This window comes from Heloderma suspectum, chromosome 5 (genome assembly GCF_057233095.1).
Source record: "Heloderma suspectum isolate Gila_16-S chromosome 5, 16-S_ref, whole genome shotgun sequence".
NCBI classification, from domain to species: Eukaryota; Metazoa; Chordata; class Lepidosauria; order Squamata; family Helodermatidae; genus Heloderma; species Heloderma suspectum.
The window spans coordinates 24,924,980-24,952,043 of record NC_139462.1 but is presented as its reverse complement, the minus strand read 5'-3'; the positions used below and the strand labels follow the sequence as shown (position 1 = coordinate 24,952,043).

The 27,064-nt window shown below is 44.0% G+C and overlaps 1 protein-coding gene across 2 annotated transcripts in view; it reads left to right on the top strand.

The window, feature by feature from the left end:
* SNCA (synuclein alpha) overlaps positions 1-26,695 on the top strand; it is a 109,744-nt gene extending 83,049 nt beyond the window's left edge. For both annotated transcript variants that reach the window (XM_084860228.1, XM_084860229.1), the window contains exons 5-6: positions 18,537-18,626; positions 26,088-26,695. In XM_084860228.1, the coding sequence (XP_084716354.1) occupies positions 18,537-18,626; positions 26,088-26,120 (123 nt within the window). In that variant the 3' untranslated portion in view covers positions 26,121-26,695. The remainder of the gene's footprint in view (positions 1-18,536; positions 18,627-26,087) is intronic.
* Positions 26,696-27,064: the final 369 nt, after the last annotated feature.

The window sequence follows — 27,064 nt, the reverse complement described above, 5'->3', positions numbered from 1 at the left end:
GATTTTATGACAATTACCATGGCTGGTGTAATAAACCCAGTGTAGCTGGTGCAAGAAGACTGACAAAACCAAACATGAGCATCCTCCAGTGGCAGACATAACCTGCACCCTTCAAGCCAATAATACCAATTTGCCTACTTCCCCAAAATAAACAAACATATGAAATGCTTGTTAGCGTCTGTGTTCACCTCCTTGCATATTTGCTTTTTACCCACATCATTTACTGCTGCTGGAGAGTATCCAGAAAGCTTTCGTGTTCTAATCACCACTGCAGGTACTTTCTCCCTCTGAGTGATGTCTTTTCTTCCAACTGGCAGGAATTTTAAACATCGTCTTGGTAGATGGAGGGTAGTGGATTGCATTGTACTTAAGGGAGCACTTGAGAAAGAAACTCACAGTGGCAGTAACGGCAGGGCAGCCACTTAAAAAACAGCAAGAGCCTTTTCTTAGGTGTATTATTGGTTTTCAAGCACTTCTGCATTTGTTTAGTTGTTACTCTCTCCTAATACGGTTTGACATTACAGGGGTAATCCTGAAAGGCCTTGTTCTCTCCCCTGTCCAATATGTTGCTGCCTTTTGCTGTGCCCATTGTGTAGCATTCAGTTAAATATTAGGCACAGAGGCAGGGCTGGCCCTACCATTAGGCAGAGTGAGGTGGTCACCTTAGGCAGCAGATGCTGGGAGGCAGCAGCAAGCTGTTGGAGGAGAGAGCTGAGTGCCAAGCAGCCTGCCCCCTGCCCCCAAAGCTAACCTGTTCCCTTCAGGTGCACTGGAGGATGCTGTTCCCTTGTCATTGTTGAAGAAACAGTCCAGGCAGCTTTTGTACATGGAACAGGAGAGGGTGCCATCTTGTTCTTCACCTCAGGCAATGAAATATCTTGGGCCGGCCATGGGTAGAGGATAGAACAGTACACACCTGCTGACATTTCACGGGTGACAACAGGGACATACCCAGTTGTTGTTGTTGTTGTTCAGTCATTAAGTCGTGTCCACCTCTTCATGACCCCATGGACCATAGCACGCCAGGCCTTCCTCTCCTGCGCTCTCTCCCGGAGTGTGCTCAAGTTCATATTCATTGCATCGGTGATGCTATCTAGCCATCTCATCCTCTGCCGTCCCCTTCTCCTTTTGCGTTCAATCTTTCCCAGCATCAGGGTCTTTTCCAGGGAGTTTTCTCTTCGCATTAGGTGGCCAAAATATTTGAGCTTCAGCTTCAGTATCTGTCCTTCCAATGAGCACTCAGGGTTGATTTCCTTTAGGATGGACTGATTTGACCTCCTTGCAGTCCAGGGGACTCGTAAGAGTCTTCTCCAGCACCACAGTTCGAAAGCATCAATTCTTCGGCGCTCAGCCTTCCTTATAGTCCAGCTCTCACAGCCATACGTTACTACTGGGAAAGACATACCCAGTAGTGTAAGGTAAATATTGAAGTGCAAGAGCTCGTTATGTCAGCCCAATAGCCACAGCCCTGGGAGAAGCCATGGTCACACCCCTGGGATATAGACAGACAGACAGAGCTTTTTTCTATTATTTATACTCAAAGGAGCATCATAAAACACAGACACCCAAAACAAACCAACAAACCACTGATAAAATTTCCCAATTAAGTTTACGGGGTATGACTGCAATCCTACAGAGTACTCTTACTACAGAGTAAGCTGCATTGAACTCAATAGTAATTATTTCCGACAGCATAGGTTCAACTTGTAAAACTCATTGATCTTTAACTAAAGATCTTCAGTCAGCTGAAATGCAACTTTTAGCTTTTAATTAGAAATGCAAGCCATCTTGCAAAGAAGTGTTACCTTTTAAACTGGCATGAAGTAGAAATCCTTTCTGGGGGGAAACGGAAAGAAGTAACTGGTCTCTGCTTGATTATTTTCCTCGTTCTCTGACATTCTCTATGCTAATCTGTCACAAACACCTTGATTATTACCACCTCATTCACTTGCCAGAGCAAAGAGGGTCCCCAGCACTGTGGCAGATTATGTTATCTTTCCTGCTTTGAAAAATGTCCTGGAGCTATACTTTTCTGTGTTCCCTCTGCTATACCACTGGACACACCTGCGCAAGGATTGTTGCTCAAGGCGATTTTTGAATGCTCTATGCCTTGTATATTATATACTGTGTTCATTTACTATGCAATAACTCATCTTCCACTGACTTTGAACCCAGGGGGTGTTCATTCTATGGCTTAAAGATATATCTTTAAAAGATCATCGTCCAACACTATTGTGACATGAGCCCTACTTCCCTGAATAACCTGGGTTTGGTTTCCTGGGTTTGGTTTCCTTTGGAGAAAGAGGTTGCTGAAGGCATTTCTGTAATCCTGCAGATTCCTGCACTGAGCAGGGGGTTGGACTCGATGGTCTTATAGGCCTCTTCCAACCCTGCTATTCTATGATTGTATGATCTTTATTTACAAATATACAAATTGAGCATAGGTAGAGGCACTCCCAACAGAAAATCTACTGCCCCTACGTCAGATCCCTCAGAGAGGCTGCCCAAAGCTGTTATTTCCAGAGTTCAAAGCTAGCTTTTTTCTCACTGTATCATTCTCGCAATCTCACTTAACTTTAAATGTACCTTTCAAATGCCTAGCTTGCCCCCTCCCTCCTGCTAGAAGGAGGGAATGAATCACCTCCTCCAAAATGGCTCTCCCTCCATTCAGAACATTCCAAAGTGGTCTTTTTATGAAGGAGCAAAGTTTTATGCATTAGTTCCCATTAAGAGACATCACCTGAATATCCCAGATTATTAACATTCCTTTGTCCTGTCACAAACTGGGAGCCAACGTAGCTCCCAGGCAAACCTGAGTAATGATCCAATTCACAGTAGTCTGATACCAAACCCATCCAGAGATCAGAGGAAGGGGTTGAGCTCCATTCAGCAGCTCACATTATTTTTAAGAAGCCGTTCCAGGAAAGCAAAAATGGGAATAAAATGGGGATGGTGCTTTACCAGCACCAGCAAACAGAGACTTCATCTGGGAAACAGTTCAGAAAGGAGTAAAAGCATTCAAATGCTATTACATTTTTCTGAAATCCTCAAAATTACTTCTAAGTAATAACCACCCCATGTACTGAACCGTCAGTCATATGAGTGTTTCTAGTGACATTAACAAACACATAATGAAGAACACACCTCCCAGTGTTGTGGCCCAGTTTTGCTGAGGGGGCAACCTTTTCTTCTACAAAGGACTGCCCTCCATTAATCATAGGTAAGCACAATTACGGTTCTCTTACCTCATTCTGAGAAGACAAACGTGCACAGAGGGAACATGACTATTAGTCAATTCTAGCCAGCCCTTACTACATATTTATTCATGTTTTGTCTGGAAATTTATTTTTCCAATAAAGTTTGTCTGAGATTATAGTTGGAGTAAAATCTAGTGTGTTAGGGGAAAAAATGATAATGCAGAAGTCGTTTCTGTATCTGCATATATGCATAAGCAATGACCTGGTTCACATGTAACCTTAAACTATGAGGTTTAAGTCTCACATGCTCCCCCCCGCCCCTCGCCACTCCTCCTCTTCCGGCACAGCCATAAGCAGATCAGAAGCTTTCACTTCCATTTGAACAAACTGTGCTTATGGGCTGTATACAAACCCAGACAAACTGGGGTTAATCTTTTTCATTATGGAGAAACAAGCTAACTTTAAACAGGTGCCTATTTGGGTGGTCGACTTATGGCTAAAGTAAACTTGCAAACTGGGAGAGTGACTGTGCCAAGTAGCGCCATCCCTGATGTCATGCATGTAACGTAACTCCTCCCCTTGACATCTGTGCTTATAGTGTGCACATCTGCAGAGAGGGCCCCCAACATGTACAGCAGTACCCACAGAGGCCTCCACGTGGGGTGGAACCCTCTGCACAGGTGTACACGCAGAAGCCCCCTCTCTGCAGACATTCATACTGTACATGTGGATATCAAGGAGAGAGACCACATTCCATACATCACGTTGGGAGGCGGAATTACAGAGCAGATTCACTCTTTGCTCATGTGTTGACACTAACTCCAAGTCATAAGAACATAAGAAGAGCCCTGCTGGATCAGACCAAGGTCCATCTAGTCCAGCATTCTGTTCACATAGTGGCCAACCAGCTGCCCATGAGAAACTCATGTGATGGCCACCAATATGGATGGCTTTAAAAGGGGGTTAGACAAATTCCTGGAGGAGAAGGCTATCAATGGCTACAAGTCCTGATGGTGATGCGCTACCTCCAGTAGCAGAGGCAATATGCCTATGTACACCAGTTGCTGGGGAATATGGGTGGGAAGTGCTGTTGCACATTTCCTGTTGACAGCTGGTCAGCCACTGTGTGAACAGAATGCTGGACTAGATGGACCCTTGGTCTGATCCAGCATGGCTCTTCTTATGTTCTTAACCCACAAGCAGAACATAAGTGCAACAGCACCCTCCCACCCAAGTTGCCCAGCATAGTGTCTTAGGCATAGTGCCTCTGATACTGGAGGTAGCATATAGCCATCAGGACTAGTAGCCATTGATAGCCTTCTACTCCAGGAATTTGTCTAACCCCCTTTTAAAGCCATCCAGATTGGTGGCCATCACTACACTAAGCTTCTAAGAAGAAAGAAAGAAAAAGAAAGAAAGAAAGAAAGAAAGAAAGAAAGAAAGAAAGAAAGAAAGAAGCATGGGGAAGGAAGAGACCAAGGACTGATAACACCCTAGAAAGATGGGCTGGATTTTGGGTGAACTTTGAGAATAGGAAAAGCTGGGGCATTGGGGCAGGGTGGAATCAAGTTCTGGGAATGATCTTACAGTTATGACAAACGAGCTTGCTTCAGCTTGGTGTACCTGATCTGAACAAGGCTGGAACTCAGGCTTCTTAACCCCCAGCCTGTGTCCTAAGCCCCACCATTACAAGGGGACAGATCAACATACACCTACCTGTTCTAACAACCTGCATTTTGGCAGGTAAATGGAACCCTTTAAGGGAGAAAGTCATTGGGAAATGGCCATGGTGACCCATGCCATAGTTACATCCTGTTGGGACTATTGTAATGCACTCTATCTGGAGCTGCCTTTGGGAATTGTTCAGCAACTTCGGCTGGTCCGGAATGCTGCAGCTAGTCTGCAGGGAACATGCAACTCCCTTGTTACAATAGCTTCACTGGGGACTGGTCTATTTTGTCTAATCCCCTTTTAAAGGCATCCAAATTGGTGGCCATCGCTACATCTTGTGGAAATGAATTCCATACTTTAACTATGTGCTGTGTGAAGAAGTCCTTCCTTTTTATCTGTCCTGAATCTCCCACCAATCAGCTTCATGGGATGACCCCACTGGGTCTAATATTGTGAGAGAGGGAGAAAAATGTCTCCCTATCCACATTCTCCACACCATGCATAATTTTGTACACTCTATCATGTCTCCTTTTAGTCGTCTTTTTTCTAAGCTAAACAATCTCAGCTGTTGTAACCTTTCCTCATAGGGGAGTTGCTCCAGCCTCTTGATCATTTCAGTTGCCCTTTTCCCTCCTCTACAATATCCTTTTTTAGGTCGAACTCCTGAATAGAGTTTATAAGCTATGTCTTTCCAGTTCTAATAACAATTGGCAGGGAAGCTGCAGAGCCAGAGAGCAGAGTTTTTAAGCTAAAAGCTAAAAATTAGAAGTAAGAATGCACACAGCCATCAGTGACCTCATAACACTAATTCTTAATTAAAGCATGCAGCCTGCCCCACCCCCTCCAAAAGAAATTTTCCTGCCCCCACAAAAGAGGCAGGAAAGTGACAGGCTCCTTTGCAAGGGCAAAGAGTTTTGTAAACTATAGTGGGCAATTTGACACAGCACTACTTTGGAATATGAATTTATCCAGTTTGTAATGCTTGGATGTATTATAAATTGTGAATTGCTGATAAGAGCTCTGCCCTGCCCATAGCTCTAATTACACTCACAAGGACTAGGGGCAGGGCTCACAAAAAGCATATAAAAGCAGACTGTGTAAGCTTCAGCTCATTCAGTTTGGGGAGCTTTCCAGAGCTTCTTCGGTCAAGTTGAGGGATTACACATCTCTATTGTTCCCGAGGCTCAGAAACATCCCTGGGCTCTTTGTGGCAACACTTGGTACCTCCAGTTGCAACCCCTGTCTTCACTGCCCCAGGCACTTACAGTAGATTGGGGGTCATAGAATCATAGAATCATAGAATAGTAGGGTTGGAAGGGGCCTACAAGGCCATCGAGTCCAACCCCCTGCTCAATGCAGGAATCCAAGTCAGAGCATCCCTGACAAATGGCTGTCCAGCCTCGTCTTGAAGGCCTCCAGTGTGGGAGAGCCCACCACCTCCCCAGGTAATTGGTTCCATTGCCGTATTGCTCTGACACTCAGGAAGTTTTTCCTGATGTTCAGTCGGAATCTGGCTTCCTGTAACTTGAGCCCATTATTCCGTGTCCTGCACTCTGGGATGATCAAGAAGAGATCCTGGCCTTCTTCTCTGTGACAACCTTTCAAGTACTTGAAGAGCGCTATCATATCTCCCCTCAGTCTTCTCTTCTCAAGGCTAAACATGCCCAGTTCTTTCAGTCTCTCTTCATAGGGCTTTGTTTCCAGTCCCCTGATCATCTTTGTTGCCCTCCTTTGAACCCTCTCCAGCTTGTCTGCATCCTTCTTAAAGTGTGGTGCCCAGAACTGGACACAGTACTCCAGATGAGGCCTAACCAGTGCTGAGTAGAGGGGAACTAGTACTTCCCGGGATTTGGAAGCGATGCTTCTATGAATGCAGCCCAAAATAGCATTTGCCTTTTTTGCAGCTACATCACATTGTTGGCTCATATTCAGCTTGTGATCGACGACAATTCCAAGATCCTTCTCGCTCGTAGTGTGGTTGAGCCACGTATCCCCCATCTTGTAACTGTGCATTTGGTTTCTTTTTCCTAGGTGCAGAACTTGGCATTTGTCCCTATTAAATGCCATTCTGTTGTTTTCTGCCCAGCACTCCAGTCTATCCAGATCACTTTGAATTTTGTTTCTGTCTTCCAAAGTATTAGCTATCCCTCCCAATTTTGTGTCATCTGCAAATTTGATCAGCATTCCCTGCACCTCCTCCTCCAAGTCATTAATAAAAATATTGAAGAGCACTGGGCCCAGGACTGAGCCCTGCGGTACCCCACTCGTTACCTCTCCCCAGCTTGAGAAGGTCCCATTGATAAGCACTCTTTGAGTCCGATTCTGTAGCCAACTGTGGATCCACATGATCGTTGTTTCATCTAGCCCACTTCGAGCTAGTTTGCTCATCAGGATATCATGGGGCACTTTGTCGAAAGCTTTGCTGAAGTCGAGGTATATGATGTCTACAGCATTCCCACGGTCTACAAGGGAGGTTACTTGATCAAAAAATGAGATCAGATTTGTCTGGCAGGACTTGTTTTTGACAAATCCATGTTGGCTTCGAGTAATCACTGCATTGTTGTCAAGGTGCTTCCAGATGGATTGCTTTATGATCTGCTCCAGAATTTTCCCAGGGATTGATGTCAGACTGACTGGTCTGTAGTTCCCAGGTTCCTCCTTTTTACCCTTTTTGAAGATAGGGACAACGTTAGCCCTCCTCCAGTCATCTGGCACTTCCCCGGTCCTCCATGATTTCTCAAAGAGAATAGACAGCGGTTCTGAGAGCTCTTCTGCCAGTTCCTTTATGACTCTAGGATGCAGTTCATCTGGCCCTGGAGATTTGAACTCATTCAAAGTAATGAGGTGTTCCTTGACCATATGCCTGTCGATCCTTGACCATATGCCTGTCGGTCCTTGGGCAGTTGGAGACAGGATAGAACTGTAGCTTCTGCTTCTTTGTTTAAGACTAAGATCTGAACTCCTGCCTCAGAGCAGGACTGGTGTCAAGGGTAGGGATTGTTGGGCATCTGCAGAGGGCCCACACACCAGCAGGGGCCCACAGACAAGAGCCCCCTGAAGTTACTCCTCCTCTTCACCAATGCCACCTGATTGTTCACCTGCCTCTTGCTATGGACCTGAGAATGGTGGCGGTGAGAAGGAGGAGCAGTAGATGCCACGGCCTACTTGCTCACTGGCTGTCTGCCTGTCAAGCAAACAACTGGTGGCAATGATGAGAAAGAGGATGAGGAGCGGTTGCAGCTGGTGATAATGGTGGTGAGAAGGCAGACTCACTGAGGGAATGGGCCCATTGAGGGTGTCTTGCCCAAGGGCCCTCAAAAACTGGAGCCACTGCCTTGGATAAATAATCAAGTGTTTGATGGTCCCCTGCCCCCCCCCCCATTCCTCTGGTTGTAGCTCTGAGAGCATTATTCTTCAAATTGGACCCAACACAAAGGCCTGATAATCCAGAGGTCTCCTCTGAATCACTTCGTTCTCCTCTGAATCACTCAGCGCCATCACAAATGGCAGAGAAGCAAAACTGAGAATCTAATTTGTCCAAATTTGAAAATGCAATGAGTTTTGTTAAACATAATGGTCTCATTAAGAATGGGCTGAACTTGTGACTGAAGAAAGGTGTTAAATATTTCAGTGCATACCAGAGAGGAACGACTGGAGACAGGAAATTATTATAAACTCTGCTGATTCAAAGAGGTAGATTTCTGTAATGTTATCAAGAATAATTATGCTAATTCTTCTGGTGTCTTAATTGAAGGGAGAACAGGTTCCTGCCTGTTCAGCAGAGATTCTCATTTAAATAATAATCCCAATTCAGTATTAGCTTAGGCTATCACAGATACCTTAAGAGAGCAATTCTACATCCCCTAGATAGTGTTTGGGGGAGACAGGATTTTTCAGTTTCCCAGCTCTGTGCTCACAGACAGCACTACAAGCTCGTAGTCAGGAAACCGTGCTCCCCTCCCCCTCGTAGCCAGGGCAGAGAGAACCACACCAGCTGCCCCTCCGTGCCTGTCCATGCTCGTAACATGGAGCACAGACAGGGGGGAAAGGGGCATCCCCAGGGGCAGGGAGGGGAGGAGACCATGGAAGCTGTTTTAGACAGCTTCCTATGAGGTCTCCAGTCCCAGCTCTGCCCTCTCCATGAAGCCGTGCTTAGATGCCTGAAATCAGGCATCTACGGCAAACTGCAGGGTAGCCAGAGCACAGAAGGCATTCTCTCCTCTGTGCTTGAGCCGCCCTACTTTGGATAGGCATTTGCCTCTGACTTCAGAGGAAGTTGGAGGCGACTGTCTATCTCACTAGGATTGCACTCTAAGAAATATAACCCCACTTAAACGATGCAATAAGAACTATAATCTAAAATATAAAAATTCACTGTCACTGAAAGGTATTGTTAGCTCAATAAACATGTTCAACAACAGGTAATAGATTTCTTGTGTTACTAGCCAGGAAGCACTCACTTTTGTTGCTGAGGTTAATTGGCAACAGGGAACTCTTTTTCAAAATAGGATGGGAGATCAATTTCTCCCTTAGCACCAATTAATAATTGCATACGAATAAATGATAAGGCAGCTATTCAGTTTCATTCTTCCATCAGAGTATCAGGTGCCTGGTTGTCAGAGAATATACCTAGGCATGGATCCTAAAAAAAGCCAAGATCTGGATTAATTCTGTAATTATCAGTTTAAGGAGCAGGCAGTTATGATGATCAGGGTTGGCAGGCAGGAACACAGTAGATAAAGCCATGCACAAGTGTAGTGAACGGTAGAGAGGGAGTGGAGTCCAGGACAACTTGCATTTGTTTCACACAGAGAGACAGCTGTCTGAGGGTCAAAATACACATTACGTTAACTACATAACATGGTGATTTTTAACATGTAGACAGGGGCGACCCAAGACATTTTGCTGCCTGAGGCGAAGAACAAGATGGTGCCTCTTCCCATTCTATGTATGAAAGCTGATTGGACTGGCAAATGAATCTGTCTTCAACACTGACGATGGGACAGCATCCTCCAGTACACTTGAAGGCAGCAGGCTAACTTAGGGGGTGCAGAGCAGGCCATATGGCACTCGGCTCTCTTGCCCAACACCTTGCTGCCGCCTCACAACATCTCCTACCTGAGACGACTGCCTCACTCTGCCTAATGGAGGGGCTGTCCCTGCATGTAGGGAGAAAGGTTCAAGCTCAGCCTGGCCCCTGCTAGGGATGAATCTGTCAAGCTTAATTTTTCTACTGTTTAAGTTCATCCCATCCCATTTCTGCATCGGGCTGCAGGGTTTTTTTAGTCTGCATGAAAATTTCTACCTATTTTTCTGCACATTTTTCAAAATATACTCATTTTTGGTACATATTTTTTTTTCAAATGTGCACATTTTTGTGCCTACCTTCTCAGATGTAATCATTTTTGCAAGTGATTTTCCCATTGAATAATGCATTTTTCTGCACATTTTTCCAAATATATGCATTTTTGGTACACTTTTTTTGTTGCAAACTGCATCGCAAACTTCAGGACAGTATGGATTTCAACATGTTCCAGTTCATCTGTTTCAGTTCCAGTTCATCTTTAGGTTTAGGAGGTGTAGATTTGGTTAAGTTTGTACTGAAATATGAACTGAATGAATTTCTCACCCATCCTTAGTCTCTGCGATGGTAGTTTTTATTTTCAGAGAGCCTTTTATGTAAGGGAACATTCAGAAATGACTCCCTACCTGTCATCTGAACTGGTACATCAGGACTGTCAAACCTCTTTCAATTTCAGATAAGCTCTTGTGGGCTGCCTTCCAGTGCGGGGGGGGGGGGCTGGGAGGGAAGGTGGGGCAAAGGCAAAAGGAACAGGGCAAAAAAATACCCAGGGGGGCTATGCAAAAGCCAAGAAGCCACCTAACTTCTGGCCGGGGAAATTCCCCGGTGGCCAGGGCAATTTATTTTATTTATTGCATTTCTATAATCCCCAATAGCTGAAGCTCTGTGGGCAGTTCAGAACAACTAAAACCATGAAACGCTACATAAGATACATTATAAAAGTCTAAAAATGTAAAACTACAGTATAAAAGAAAAGGCATGGCCATCTGGGAACCCAGGTGAACTGGAATGGGACACCGGATGAGCCAGATTTAGCTCAGAAACTGGAAGTTCAACACTCCTGTGGAATATTATTCCACTTCAGAAGTAGGAATGTGCGAATCAGCAAAACTCAAGCTCGCTGAAATTCTCCAAATCCCATCTCAACGCTCATTCTCACTTGCGTCCATATCTGATTGTTTCTTTTTGCATGAAAACCCATGTGTATTTTTGTGTGTGTGTTTCCAAACGTAATCAGTTGTGTGCATTTTTGAAATGTACACATTCTTCTCCCATCAATTAACGCGTAATTGTGCACATTTTTCAAAAGAACACATTTTTTCACACGCATTTTTCAAATTAACCCATGCTGTAAAACACATTTTGCGGGGTCCAGAATCACATTGCAAGCTCAGAAATGTACGGACTTGGACTGCAAATTGTGTCCGAATCCATGTTCAGTCTGGAAGGTGTGAACTAGGTAATATCCTGATCAGAAATGAACTGAAACAAATTTCTCATCCTTATTCAGAATGCAACCACCTAATTCTGCTTCTATATATAGACCAGTCTTGAGTAACCTAGTGGGCATTTTAAGCTTATGTTTAAGAAATCTCATGCGGCTGAACCCAGCAAATTGTGATTTTTAATTCTGTCTGCAACTCAGCTAGCAACAGTGTTCTTTTCATTTTTTTTTTCATTTTTTACTCATGGTGCTGGCAAAATCATACACCTTATGTTTTCCTTCTACTAATAGCATTAGATGGCACACATTCTTTCTCGTGCAAGCTCAAGAGCAATTTCACAAGCAGGTTTTGCTTGATGTATTCCACTGCTAGCAAGCCAAAAGAAAAGTCTGCTCTTTAATCATCAGGCAGGGTGTAGGGATGGGTGAGAAACTGGAAAGGAAAGAACTTGAGATTTTAAAAAATTGAATGTGGGAGAAAGACAGAACTGACCAATTCGTCTATCCAAGCATATAGACTTGGAGTGCTTTAAGCCTTAATAGTCTGGCTTTGAATCCCTGTGTATTCAGCCATGCTTGTAATGGTGAATTATAGTTGCCACCTTTTTCTTTCTGATGAGCTCCTCATCTTTAACAGCTACGTGGCAGGCAGGTACAACGTGGTCCTCTTTATGTCGGGATCAGCTGCACCTATTTCATTTAGCCAGTACAGATGTTTGAGAAGTTTGTTCAGTTCGTTCTTTATAAGAACTTACCAAAAAATTTCAAATTACTTTATAAATGGGACAGAAAGAACTTGAGGTTTAAAAAAATTGGAATGTGGAAGAAAGCAAGACTGACAGATTCATCCGTCGCCATAAGCCAGTTATGAAATATTGAGCTCATGATCAACACAAGCCCTCACCCCCGGATCTCAAAGTTCATATTCAGTCTTATGCAGGATGAAATTCCTTCATAGAAAAAGGATCTTAAAGGAATCTGGGGTTTAAAAAAAACATATCTGTAACCTTGGAGACCAAATTCTTAAAATTTGACGCTGTATCCATGTGCAAGGCATACAGAACTGTCCCTAATATGGAAGTAAACTAAAGAGCCCTTCAAGGACCTTGGACTAAAACACTAGACCAGGGGTCCCCAACACAGCACCCATAGGCACCATAGGGCCTGTGCAGACTTCCAATGGCACCCACAAAGCTCTCCATTCCCTGCCTCCTTCAAAAATTTATTTTTAATGTTAATAAAAACTTGAAGAAAGTTAGGTGCCAGGTTCTCCTTCTTGTTCCTGAACCTGCTCCTGATCAGCTGTTCAGCAAGCAGGAAGAGAAGAGTTGATTCCTGGCCCCACCCAAGCTTTTCCATCGACACAGACCTTTCCCCTTTGCGCTCGCTCTCTCTCTCTCTCTCTCTGCACTCCCAAGCATGTAGCCTTGCTATTTCTCTTCCCCCCCAACCCCCTTCCCTCACCATTTCTCTCGCTTCCCCATCCCTAGCCTTGATCTTTCTCTCCTTTATCCCTTTGCCTTGCTATTTCCCCCTCCATCCCAGCCTCTGGCCTTGCTATTTCTCCCCTGCACCTTCTCTCCCTCTCACCTCTCACTATTTCTTCTTCCTCACAGCTCCTAGCCTTGCTCTATTTCTCTCTCTTCTCTGCTCCTTCCTTCCTTCGTATACACACACACACAAACACACACACACACACACACACAGCACCTTCCTGGGTGTGGACTCTGATGGCAGAGGAAAAGATAGGAGCAACAGGTGGGTAATGGAGTGGCTGAGTCTGAGGTCAAGGTAGGAAAAAGCTTTTCTTTCTTTCCTTTTGGGGTTAGGGGGATTTTCCTTTCCTTTGGGGCTGGGGAAAGGTATGTATGTGTGTGAATAGATGAGCAGAGCAATCCTATGTAGGCATACTCAGAAGTAATTCCCACTGAGCTCCATGGAAGCATACATAGGATTGCAACCTTAAATGGACATTTTGTTATGCTTCTGTAGAATCAAATTTGTTGATTGGCTTTGGTGTTCAGACCTTTCCTCTGCTTGTAGTCAGTTTCTTGGGTCAGTTGCTTGCCTTTTGACTAGCCAGGGCCCCATGGCAGCCATTAAGTGACTAGCCACATCCTCTGTGGGAGGCCTTTTGTGGTGGTGCCCACAGCAAATTCCCAAATGTGCTCACAGTTCCAAAAAGGTTGGGGACTCTTGCACTAGACGAGGTTGGGCAAGGCTGGTATATGTATGTCATATTATTATTATTTATTATTTATTTCATTTCTATACCGCCCAATAGCCGAAGCTGTCTGAGCAGTTCACAACAATTCAAAGATAAAATACGGCATAAAAATTTAAAATATACCCAATTTAAAACTATTTAAACAGCTAAAAACAATTTCAATAAAATACTAGACCTGATCAAGACATAAATGCCCCATTATATGCCATTAAATGCCTGGGAGTAGAGGACAGTCTTAACCTGGCACTGAAAAGATGACAGTGTTGGCACCAGGCAGGCCTCAGTGAGAGATCATTCCATAATTGGGGGCCACCACTGAACAGGCCCTCTCCCTTGTTGCCACCTTCTGAACCTCCCTTGGAGGTGGCACTCAGAGGAAGGCCCCAGATGTTCAATTCATAGGAATTGAAGCCTCTCTCAATTTCAACTCACTTGCCACAGAAAATTTGGTGTGGGCTGTGCTATACTCAACATGTGTTGGATTCTGAAATACTTTGGTACCCTCCAGATGTGTTGGACTGCTCCCAGGCTGGGGATTATGGGAGCTGCAATCCAACACATATGAGGTTGGGGAAGGCTGGCTTATGGGTTAGACTGAATGCTATAGAGATGATGCCCCATGTAGCATTTTAATAATGTATCCCCTTGGTTCATGTCTTTAATTACATCCAACAGCAAGTGAATCGTAAATTGCACAATCCTTTCTCTTTAACCATCTCTTTGTCTTCCTCCATGCACATCAGGGTGTTGCATTTTTATGTCATTCTTTTCAACAAACCACAGGGGATCTTTGCTTCCCTCTCCTTTCCCCCATGCATGAGCTATTTAGAAATCTTGCAGTATCCCATTTAGGGCCATCCCTGGTGACAAGTTCAAGTGTGATTTCTCATCTCATTTCCCTTCAGGCTACAGCTCCAAGCAGCAGTTTCAAAGTTCACTAGGACAAATGTAGCCAGCCAGTTGTTAGATTCCAGAGCGCAGAACTGAAACAGGAGTTGGTGCCAAAGCACTTGATCTAAATTAGGATTAAGACCGCCACTGGTAGACATTGTGGGACAGGTTATTCAACCTAATATGACTGAGAACTTGTCTGTGGCCCATTTTATATTTCAGTTGCTGATACTACATCTAGCATGGCTTGTAAGGTCTCTGAGTCTAGGGTGAAGAGGAAGGGTAAGAGTTTTAGTGCTACGGGTGGTAGGTTTTGCATGATTTGCCTGTAAACTCTGTTTAATCCACAAGGAGAATATGGAGAGGGAGACATTTTTCTCCCTCAAAATACTAGAACCCAGGGTCATCCTGTGAAGCTGATTGGTGGAAGATTTAGGACAGATAAAAGGAAGGACTTCTTCACACAGTGCATAATTAAATTATGGAATTTGCTACCACAGGACATAGTGATGGCCACCAATTTGGATGGCTTTAAAAGGGGGTTGGTCAAATTCTCGGAGGAAAAGGCTATCAATGGCTACTAGTTTTGATGGCTATGTGCTACCTCCAGTACCAGAGGCAATGAGCCTATGTTCACCAGTTGCTGGGAACATGGGTGGGAGGGTGCTGTTGCGCTCCTGCCCTGATTGTGGGTTCCTGGTCGACAGCTGGTTGGCCACTGTGTGAACAGAATGCTGGACTAGATGGACCCTTGGTCTGATCCAGCAGGGCTCTTCTTGTGTTCTTATGTTCTTAAGGCATGTCAAAGATATCTAGGCTTACCATTAATTGCTCCTTTTGAATGATCTATAGCTTTCTGGATCTTGCAAGCCTGGAGCTTGTAAAACTTGTTAATCAGAGAATCATGGAAGGTACAGAATAGCTCATGTAATCTAGAGCCAAGAACATCTACACCACCCTTTCCCAACCTGGTGCCCTCCAGAAGGGTTGGACTGCAGCTCCCATAATTCCCAGCCAGTATGCAGTCCAACCCATCTGGAGGACACCAGATTGGGAAAGGCTGATCTACATATTGCCTTCCATCCAATATTGACCAACCTATACAAAGGTAAACAGCAATGTGGGGCCATCAACAGAGTGCCTTCTGTAATACAAGACCTGCTTACAAGACAGATGCAGCTACATGCTTGCAGGAAAAGGAAAGGTTCCTCCTGTGCAAGCACCGAGTCATTGCTGACTCCTAGAGGGATGCCGCTTTCGCTGGCATTTTCATGGCAGACTATAGCGGGGTGGTTTGCCCTTGCCTTCCCCAGTCATGACTACCTTTTCCCCAGCAAGCTGGGTACTCATTTTACCGACCTCGGAAGGATGGAAGGCTGAGTTGACCTGAGCGGGCTACCCGAGACCCGACTTCCACTGGGATCGAACTCAGGTCGTGGGGAGAGTTTCGGTTGCAGTACTGCCGCCTACCACTCTGCGCCACACGAGGCTCATAACATACAAATCATACTCAAAATGTGCATGCCAGAGCAAGGAAGGTCACTAGCTGATCTGATTGGACAGGGGGCGGAATTCATCCCAATTGCAAATATGGTGATCAGACAGACTCTGAGCCCAAGCAAACACTAAAATATGCATGGCTGGAAGATCTAAAATTCTGAGCTGGGAGAAAATAAAGTCTCAGATTCTGACACCAGAAAACTCAGTTTCTGCAACTGCAAGAAAGATCTCATTATTAATTCATATATATTAATTTATATTATTAACATATAGTAATATAATTAGATTATTAATATAATTATATTGTTATATGATAGAGAGAGAGCTATAGCTATATAAAATATGAATTCATATTATTAATCATATTATTCAGATGATGCATGTATATTTCATGTACCTTTCATTTCATTGGAAAGCAGAGAAGGGGTCTGGGTACCATTAAAATGACTGAAATCTGTGTCAAAATGAAGGATTTTCACTTTTCACTGACCTTTGCTTTTAAAAAAGCAAAGCTGCTTCAGGAAGGAGTAATTAGAAGCAGAGGACGGAGCTGGCAGTTAACTCTCTCCTTACCTGCCATTTCCCCATTACAAATCACTCCTCAATGGCTTTTCCCCCACAATAGGATTTCAAATGTGTGTCCTGGCCTCACACATGTTGGTCTGTCTGTCTACCCAGACAGCTAAACTCACATCTGATCCACACTTTCATGTAAATCCATCTTCAACTTTATGAAAACACAACTTGAACAGCAAGCAACAAATAGATGCAGGGGATCAAATGCTTAACCATAGAAGGTGGAGGATAAATGGAAGTTGAAGCAATTAAAATAAAAGAAATGGGGGACGATGTAAAAGCCAGAAGGGGCTGAAACGGCCCTTTTATTTTAAAAAAAAATGCCAAAAACGATAGCATGTGTTAAGAGACACTTGAGAACAATATTTTACAACTGAAACCCTTGCAATATTATATTATTAACCCCATAAAGCCCAGAACCCTTTCAGAACAAAATGGAGTGGCCTGGAATGCAAATGTCCGAGGGATCCAAACCAACCAAATTCACCAGTCATACAGGGCCAGATGGTAATGTTGCAATAAGCCATAAACAAACACTACCACTCATTGTTAGAATGAAACGCCAACTTTGGGGTTTGGGGCTCACTTGAATATGGGCCATTGCCCAGAACAGATAGTAGAATGTGGTTTATCTCACCTGAAAGTTGGCATTCCAGGCCATTTTCTAGAATATGGACTGTTCCCCAGAACAGGCACTAAACATGGTTTCTGTGGAAGTTTTGTAGCTTATTACGTCACTCCATGTAGTCTGGTGTGGCTAGTGAATTTGGTTGATTTGGCTCACTTGGAAGTTGGCATTCCAGGCCATTTTCCAGAATACAGATTATTGCCCGGAACAGGTACTGGATGATGGTTTCTGTGGAAGTTTCTGGGCCATTCCATTCTGTTCCATGCGGGTTTGGGGCTTTATGGGATTAATAATAATAATGTTGCAAGGCTTTTAGTCCTAAAATACTGTTCTCAAGTGTCTCTAACACATGCCATTGTTTTTGGCATTTAAAAAAAATTAATAAATGGGACCTTCCAGCCCGTTCTGGCTTTTAGCCCATCCCAAGAAATGGTTTTGAGTGAGGTGGAAGGCCATGTCTGATCAATTGCTGACAGATCTATACAGGGAAAATTAAAGCAGTTCTAAATGCAAAGACTTGAGGGGGGCAGTATGATCAATAACACAATGCCGAGCTGGAGCAGAATAATGTGTGCTTGCCCTTGCAAAGACCTGTTTTGACTGCCCCAGGGTAGAAAGTCATGGGGGATGGGCAATTCAGAGCAGAGAAATGGGTGGAGAAAAGGCTAAGCACGATTTTCCTCCCCCGTTGTTCCTATCTAAACGTCCCCCTTTCAAAGCACCTTTGCTTTATTTTGTTTTTTAAAAGGCATCAGGGTATTGCTACAGTCATTAGCATGGCACGTTGGGCCCTGATTGTGTGCTGAGGGTGAGGGGGGCACAGGATACCACGAATGGTGGTGGAGATCGTGGCATCTCCACCTCTGTTACCTCTGAAGTCCTACATCCAGAGCCCTATGATCAAATTCATTCTTATTGCAGTAAGGAAATGGTCCCAAATCCACCTTTGATGAGTAATTAAGCCTGTGTTAATTTTCACAACGGGTTTTCATATGTAAGCCTGTGAGGAGATAAGAACAGCTTCAGCCACATCAGTTTTCGCCCTCAGGATTTTGACAGATATTTCTGAAGTGCCTTCTAAAAACTAAAATAGAAAGACAAGGAGCTGTCTTTTCCTCAGTCTGTTCCCTGCTGTTGGGAGATTTCTGTCTTTCATTTTTTCTGTGGTGTTGATGTAACATTCTGTGTTCAATACTCCATTAACCAACCTGAGCCACAAAATACTTTATAGGAAATGGGGAGTGATGGGTTATATTTCAAATTAAACAATGAAAAAATCTATGTCATGCTGTTGTTTCATTCTCTTGTTTAAATCCTAGAATGAAGAAGGTTTCGCACAGGAAGGAATTGTGGATAACACAAACATGCCAGCAGACCCTGAAAATGAGGCCTATGAAATGCCTCCTGAGGTAAATTTTGGATAGCTTATCACAGAGTACACCAGTAATGGATGTGCTGGTCATTCATGTTTGAAATGCTTTGGGTAATTTGAAAACTATGTTGTCAATAAACCTGTCTTGCACTCACTGAAGGAACTCTAGACAGTGGCCAAAGCTGGGAAGACCCGAGTCTGGTTGCCACTGAATTTCAGCTGAACTGCAATTTTGAGACGAACTCTTCACGTTCAGGAGAATCATCTGAAGAACTCGTGCTGTGCCGAATCCTGCCCTCTATTCTCGGAACTTTTTATCTCCCTGAGATAAAGGCATTTTTTCTGCCTCTTTCACAGGGAGGGGGAGAATTTTGGAGAATTTCTCTTTGGGGAAGGGGACAGGGATTCCACATACCTTTTTTAAGTGTAGGCGATTCTTGAGGGGCCTACTTTCTATTTTTTTAATATTTTTTAAAAACACCCCTTGCACTTGCAGGAGCCCAGGACTCTTCTCCAGCCAGAAGTTCTTCCTGAATGCCTATTGGAGAGGGAGGGGTCACATGGTCTCCTGTGAGTCCAGAAAAACTGCTGGGCTGGCGAAGAGTCCTGGGCTCCTGCAAGTGCAAGAGGTGTTTTTTTTTAAAGGCCCTCAAGAAATGCCTACACTTTAAAAAGGTATGTGGAAACCCTGTCCCGCTCCCCAAGGAGAAACTTCTCCAAACTTCTCACCTCCCTCAGCCTCTTTCGCCAGACTTTTCATTTTGCCCCCAACCCCACGTAATGCCGAAAATGGAAGAATCAGAATTTTCAGTACAGCACTATGAAGGACTCAGAGGAAAGCAAAACAAGTTTTGATAAGGCCAATGAAATTTGCTGGGGATTGTGACTATCTGTATGCTCATAAACCACTCGGTGATGACTGTCCCACATCAAAAAGTAAACTATTTTACCAAACCACTGAATATTGGTGGTGGTGGCAGGGGAATTAGGGAAGGGCAGATTTCTTGTTTCACTCCATTATTAATCTGTGGTTCTATTATGCCTTCAATTCGACCCTGGTTATTTTCTGGCAAGGAAGAAGAATTTCAGAATGCTGATAATGAATTTTTTGCAAGCAAAAAGTTGATTCTTTGGAGAGTTTTACAGAACAATCCTATACTCTAATTATGGTGGTGGGGTGGATATTGGTGGTACTTGGATAGCAGAATGGCCATTGTATTCTATTTGTGCTCAGTGCGGGTGGAGAGGGGGAAACACATCACTCAGAAAACCCCCAAATAGCGCAAAACCAGCAGACGTGCCTGGTGGAACATCCCTGAAAACACTGCCAAAGACCACCCAACCATCAGGGACTGTGCCAGTGACAATGCCCCTTACAACGCCCACACCACAGAACCTGTTCCATGAGTCCCAGCAGCAACCGCACTATTTCACTCCCCAGTCCAGTCATCCCTCCAGGCATGGATTCAAGTTCTCTTGCGCTGCTCAATAGCACTATTTTGGAGCATGCAATGGTGAGCCCATGAAGGACAGGTCATATCCACATCACTGAAGAACCACTCAGGGGTGGAGGGGATTGATTATTTTACCAAGCAACCCAAGACATGCAACAAGGGGAGGCACAGCCGCGCACTCACAGCAGTATCCTCCAGTGGCTCACTGTCGCAGCACAGGACCAGGAAGCAAAAGACGACAGTTTGAGTCCCGCCAGGAGGAAGAAAGGAACATGCCCCCACTCTGCTTTTGCATAAAAACTGTCATAGGAGCAAAAGAGAGTTATCTGAACGACTGTATTCTCCCCTATGAGCCTACTTGTGCCCTGAGATCTTCAGGGGAGGCCCTTCTCATGGTCCCGCCGCCATCACAGGCATGTCTGGTGGGAATGCAGAAGAGGGCCTACTCAGTGGCTGCCCCAAGGCTCTAGGACTCCCTTTCCAGGGAGACAAGAATGGCACCCTCCGTGATATGCTTTCGTAGGCATGTAAAAACTTTTTTTGTTCCAGCAGGCCTTTGGGGATAGCTAGTCTGGACCTGTGAGAATATGACAGATTGATACTATGGTTACATTTCTTGTTGTCTTTTAACATTTGGATATTATATACAATTTTAATATTGCTGCTGATTTAGTTATATTTTTACCTTTTGTATACTTCTGTTTATAGGTTTTAGCTGTGCACGTTTTAATGTTGTAAAGCCAGCTTGAGTCCCAGTATTGGGGAAAAGGCGGGATGATGATGATGATAGGGAGTTCTCAAGACTCAAACCCACACTGCAAACAGAACAGAACAGTTCCCAAACTATGCCACAGCAGTGGAGCTACCCCTGAGTGCAAAGCTATGCTCATGCCTCAGCCGTCCCCCCACCCTCCAGGGAAGCAGGGAGACTGCAGTGATAGTGCTTATTTTCACCCCTTCCTAGTGCAGCTTGCAGTGGAACTCTGTGCGTGAGGAAGCAGCTTCTTCTGATCCATGCATGTGGACTTTGATCCTGCAAGGCTAAAGTGCTGGTGCAGTGGCAAGGGTTGGAATGGAGTGCCTGGCCTTTGCCAACAGAGGGCTAACCTGCATGTGGGGTGAGTGCCTCCCCTTTGGTGGAGACACTGGTCTAAGCTGTTGGAGGGGAAGAGTGTTAGTGCAATATAGCTCAGACAAGACACAGGGCCGTCCCACGTGAGTTTATTGTGCATTCATGATTCCTCACTGATGGTAGTTTGCAGGTGCTTTACACAATGTCATTATCCTCCAGGGCCGCTCGTATGCTTTGCAACCATTTGCTTTTTTTTTTTAATGGAGGAAAGTCGGTTATTATCCAGAAATGGCAGAATGAAACCCTAGCATAGTTGAGCAATTTCACTATATCACAGTACCAGCTAGTGGTTATGTAATGGAACGTATAGAAAAGCCAAAAAAAAGAAAGAAAGAAAATCCCTGGAAAAAAACTATGTGTAAAGGACCCGATCTTAATCCCACAAAGAATCTGGAAGCAGAAGCCTCAGTAGAGTGGTAGATTAAAAGTCCCATGAAGAAAAGCTGACAGTATTCCCATATAGCTAAGGGGGTGGGGAAAACATGGCAGATTGTTGCATCATTTGTAATTTGTAGCATGGTTGGCCCCCTTCCCTTGCTTACCTGTGTGAGGTGCTCATCTAACACCTCCCCCCACCCGGGATGTTGTAATAAAGTGTTGTAATAAAGTGGGGCTTGCTGTTGGCTTTTTGTGGGGGTTGCTGTTGGGTGTTTGTGAGGTATCTGTAAGGTTTCTAGGGAAAGAAGGATTTTGTAAGCATCTGTCGTTTGGGGTTTTTTTTTTAATCCTCTAGCTGCATTGCTCTATAGCAGGGATGGGATGGGCAGAACCATTGCCCCTCCAGATGTTGGACTACAATTCCCATCATCCTCAACCATTGTCCATGCTAGCTGGGGCTGATGGGATTTTGAGTCCAACAACATCCACAGCTTTCCTTCCCCCTGCTTTAAGGTATAAAACCAGTAAATTCAATGATCAGATCCTAAATCAGTATCAAAGAAACACACAAAAGTAATTCATATATTAATATTATGCAATGTGAAAATACTTGCACAGCCTGCTTTTCTGGCCATGCCATTTCCGAAAAGCTGTTTAGAATTGTAGATTTTTGTTCTTCCTGCAAAACACTTTATCTCCCCCGCCCCTGCCTGCCACCTATCGTCTGCTTTATTCAAGCAAGATCCTACAAAAATATCCCTACTCAAATTAAAATACAGAATTACAGACTTTAATGGACTGTGAATGTCAGTGTATTACATCATTTTCTAAAGAACTCTCTCCATTAAAAGTGCACACTTACTACCTTTAAAAGCCGTTAGCATGCATTTTTCCTCTATATACATTGTAGTGATGCAAAAGAATAGTATACAGTCAGGGCCAGAAATATTGGAACAAGGATAACTGTCAGGACTTTCAGCTGTAATTCAAGGGGTTTGACAAAAGTGGGGCACTAACCATTCAGGAAGTACAGCCAGCCAGTGGCATACACACACACCCCATCGTTGGTGGCTCATAAGTTGGTGGCTCATTAGTAATGGAACGAATGGCTGACAAGCAGCTGCATGGCCAGGTGTGGCCTGTTTCCTGGGTATCCCATGACCAATCAAGCAGATAAAAGGCCTGGAGGTGGCTCTGAGTGTTACATTTGCATTTGGTAGCTGTTCACTGGAACTCCCAACATGAGGTCCAAAGAGGTGTCCATGCGAGTGAAGGAGGCCATCATTAGACTGAGGAAACAACATATACCCATCAGAGAGATAGCAAAAACATTGGGAGTGGCCAATACAACAGTTTGGAGCATCCTGAAAAAGAAAGAATTAACTGGCAAGCAACAGCAAAAGGCCTGGCAGACCACAGAAGACAACTAAAGTGGATGACCTCAGAATTCTGCTCGTGGTGAAGAGTCACCCTTTCACAACATCTAGCCAGGTCAAGAAGAACACTCTTGAGGAGGTAGGCATGTCATTGTCAACATCTACAGTCAAGAGACAGCTTTATGAATGTAAATACAGAGGCTTCACAACAAGGTGCAAACCACTGCTAACGCTCAAGAACAGACAGGCCAGATTAGCCTTTGCCAGCAAACACCTAAAAAAGCCTGCCCAGTTCTGGAATACAATTCTTTGGACTGATGAAACCAAGATTAACATGTACCAGAATGATGGGAAGACAAAAGTATGGAGAAGGAAAGGAACAACTCACGATCCAAAGCATACGACATCATCTGTCAAACGTGGTGGAGGCAGTGTTATGGCATGGGCATGTATGGCTGCCAATGAAACTGGGTCACTGGTGTTTATGGATGACCTGACTGCTGATAAAAGCAGCAGGATGAATTCTGAAGTGTATAGGGCTATACTTTCTGCTCAGATTCGGCCGAATGCTGCCAAACTGATAGGACACCGCTTCATATTGCAGATGGATAATGACCCAAAACATACAGCAAAAGCTACCCAAGAGTTTCTGAAGGCAAAGAAGTGGGATGTTCTTCAATGGCCAAGTCAGTCACCTGATCTCAACCCAATAGAGCATGCTTTTCACTTACTGAAGACAAGACTGAAGGCAGAAAGACCCACAAACAAGCAGCAGCTGAAGGCAGCTGCAGTGAAGGCCTGGCAAAGCATCTCGAGGGAGGAAACTCAGCATTTGGTCATGTTCATGGGTTACAGACTTCAGGCAGTCATTGACTGCAAAGGATTTTCATCCAGGTATTAAAGGCAATCCTTAAGTTTGAAATGATGTTGGTTTGTTCCATTACTTATGCACCACCAACAATGGGGGGGGTGTGCCACTGGCTGTCCTTCCTGAATGGTTAATGCCCCACTTTTGTCAAACCCCTTGAATTACAGCTGAAAGTCCTGACTTCGCTCCCATCTGGGTGTGTTTCCTTTCAACTTCAATGTGGTGGTGTACAGAGGCCAACTGCCAAAACAGTTATCCTTGTTCCAATATTTCTGGCCCTGACTGTATATTATGTTTCTCCAGTGTAATCTATAAGAGGAACAGCCTCTCTGCTGCTCCCCAGACAACTTCCTGCCTTCAGTGCAGAATGCAGACTCTGTTTGACCTCTGTTCTTGTTAGTCCACCAAAAACAGAAGATACCAGAAGAACCGACTCTGTACAAAACAGGAAACTCATGGCAGTGGTAAGACTGAGATAACCAGACAGGCTTCCCTGAAGGGTTTTCCCACAGGAAATCTCCCCTTGGCTTGGCCCCATCTGATCTTGGATAGTGGGCAGACCAGAGAGAAGCATAATAGAGATGCTACTGCATAGGCACTTCCCCCATCATGAGCACTGCTACCCCATGCCCAACAGGGCTATGAATGGCAAAGGTTGCGCTGCTGTTGAACTGGCCAGGATTGGAAGAGGTGTGGGCAGAAGCCACCCAGCCCGTGTCCTCTAACACTGTACACAGGTGAGAATTCAGCCTCAGAACCATGAGGAGCCCAAACAATTGCTCCAAACACCCGCAGGTTCAAAAACAATGTTCTTAGGTTCAGAGGGACTGCTTTCTCAGAACTGTAGAAGACCAACCTCCTTCACCAAGGCCATGAGGAAAGGGGCCCAGTGCTCCTCTACCCTGGTTGTGGTATAGAACAAAGGCCTCCATCTTACCTTTGTGGAATGGATCAGGCCACTATGAACTACAGGCTTAATTGAATCCAGTAACTGAATCGACGTCCCTCTTCCAACCTGTCCAAGAGAAATGAGAAACCCAAAGCATTGCAAGGGAAGGCAGGGTCCTAGCCAAACTCACAAGGATCAACAGATTCCGAAGAGTCACAACTAGGGATGTATGAGAAATTCAGTTAATTTTTGATCAGGATTTACCCAGTTTGCACCTCCCGTACCAAACATGCAGTCAAACACAATCTGCGGTCTAAGTCTGTACATTTCTGAGCTTGCCATGTGATTCCCAGACCAAAAAACAATGCATTCAGCACCATGTGTGCATTTGAAAAACGCACACACAAAATGTGTACTTCTGAAAAGTGCACACAAACATACTTTAATCAATGGAAGAAGAATGCATACATTTCAAAGACACACACACTTGATGCATACATTTGGGAAAATATGCACGACAATATGCACGAATTTTCATTAAAAAGAAAAAAAGATTGCAATCTGATATGGATACGAGACAGAGGACACTTTGGGGTGGATTTTGGAAAACTTCAATGAACTCAAGCTTTGCTTGTATACACATCCTTCTAGTCACAGCATGCTTCCCTGTAGACAACACATTAGGTGCCCATTTGGGTCCTGGGACTATCCATAAGGGAAAAAAGAAACCCAGACCAGACACTGCTTCAACCCCAATTAGCAGGAACGCCTCTTACAGCTGAGAAATGTCCAAGCCCTCTTCCTTTGTTAAATCGCAACATTCTGAAGCCTTTGTAGAATCCAAGAGAAGCAGATGTCTCAGCATAAATGAGCTGGCTAGAAAGTAGGCCAAGGCATGCTTGCTTCCACAATCCTGAAAACTAGGAGTTAGGGAGAAAAGTTCCCTCTAGGTGTTAGGAAATCAGCCTTCTCCGTTATGTGCTAATTTACTATGTATACAAATCTTTTGTTCCCATGGGAGAGCATTCTATCTTATGAACCTCCACCTGAAATCTGTAGTAGTATAACCTGGACACAGGTTTACCACTTCAGTGAGAATTACCCCTCAATGTGGTTCATATATTGAGATTTTAATTTCTTCTTCCTCCTCCTTCTCCTCATTGTCTTCTTCCTTCTCTTTGTCTTCCTCCTCCTCTTCCTCTTCTTTCTCCTCCTCTTCTTCCTCCTCCTCCTCTTCTTCTGCTTCCATCTTCTTCCTCCTCCTCCATTTTCTTCATTCTCATCTTCTACTTCTTCCACCACCACCGCCTCCTCCACTTCCACCTTCTCCTACTCATTCTTCTCATCATCATCATCTTCCTTTTCCTTCCTGCCAATACTGACAATTGCTGTTCTCAACAGGAAGAATACCAGGATTATGAACCTGAAGCATGAATCTCATCCCCTTCTGTCTCCTGCTACCTGTTAACAAAGACACCCTGTCCTGTACAAGTGCTGAGTTCCAATGTGCCCGGTTGTAAACTATTTTTATAGTTTTGAAGTCTTCCATCAACAATGATTGGAGCATCTGTAACTGTGTCCAGTTTTCGTTTCGGTAACCTCCCTCCTCCCTCTGAAACGGAAGTCTGGGTCTCAGAGCCATTGTTGTTGTGTGGATATTGTGGCTTCGAGTTCTAAAAAGTTTGAAAACAATAAAAAAAAACACCTAAGTGTCTACTCCTTATTTCTAAAGCTGTATGTTTTGTTGATAGATTGTCGGTACTTTGGTATTGTTTATGATAATGAGATTTTTTTAATGTTTCTTATTCTTTTCTGTCTAAGGATGACATTATTGTGAAAGTTGTTAATATATTTCTATACATATATACATATACATAAAGTAATTGAGCATGAACTATGCACCTATAAATATTAACTGTGAAATTTTATTTGTTTTGTGACATGTTTTACTACCTTGTATCTGTAAATAATGGTGTCCGACTGGAATAAATAAAATATGTTATCTGTTCAAAAAGGAGTTTCTAAATTGGTGTGGAATAATTACTTCCTTTTTTTCTAAACAGAAGTCAGTGCTATCATTGCTTTACACATGACATGGTATTCATTGCTTCACACATGACATGGTAGCAGTATGTTTACTGCTGTGAGCAGACATGGCTGGGAAGCTGCACTCAAATACTGCACTCAAATACTTTGAATAGGGATGGGTGAGAATTTCATTTCAGTCTGTTTCTGATCAAAAGTTTACAAAATTCACAAATGTCTTCCAACTGGGGACAGAAAAAACCTGAGATTTTAAAAAATCGAGTGTAGGAGAAACAGAAACTGACAAATTCATCTACCCAGGACCCTAAGCTTTGAATGCTTAGTTCTTAAAA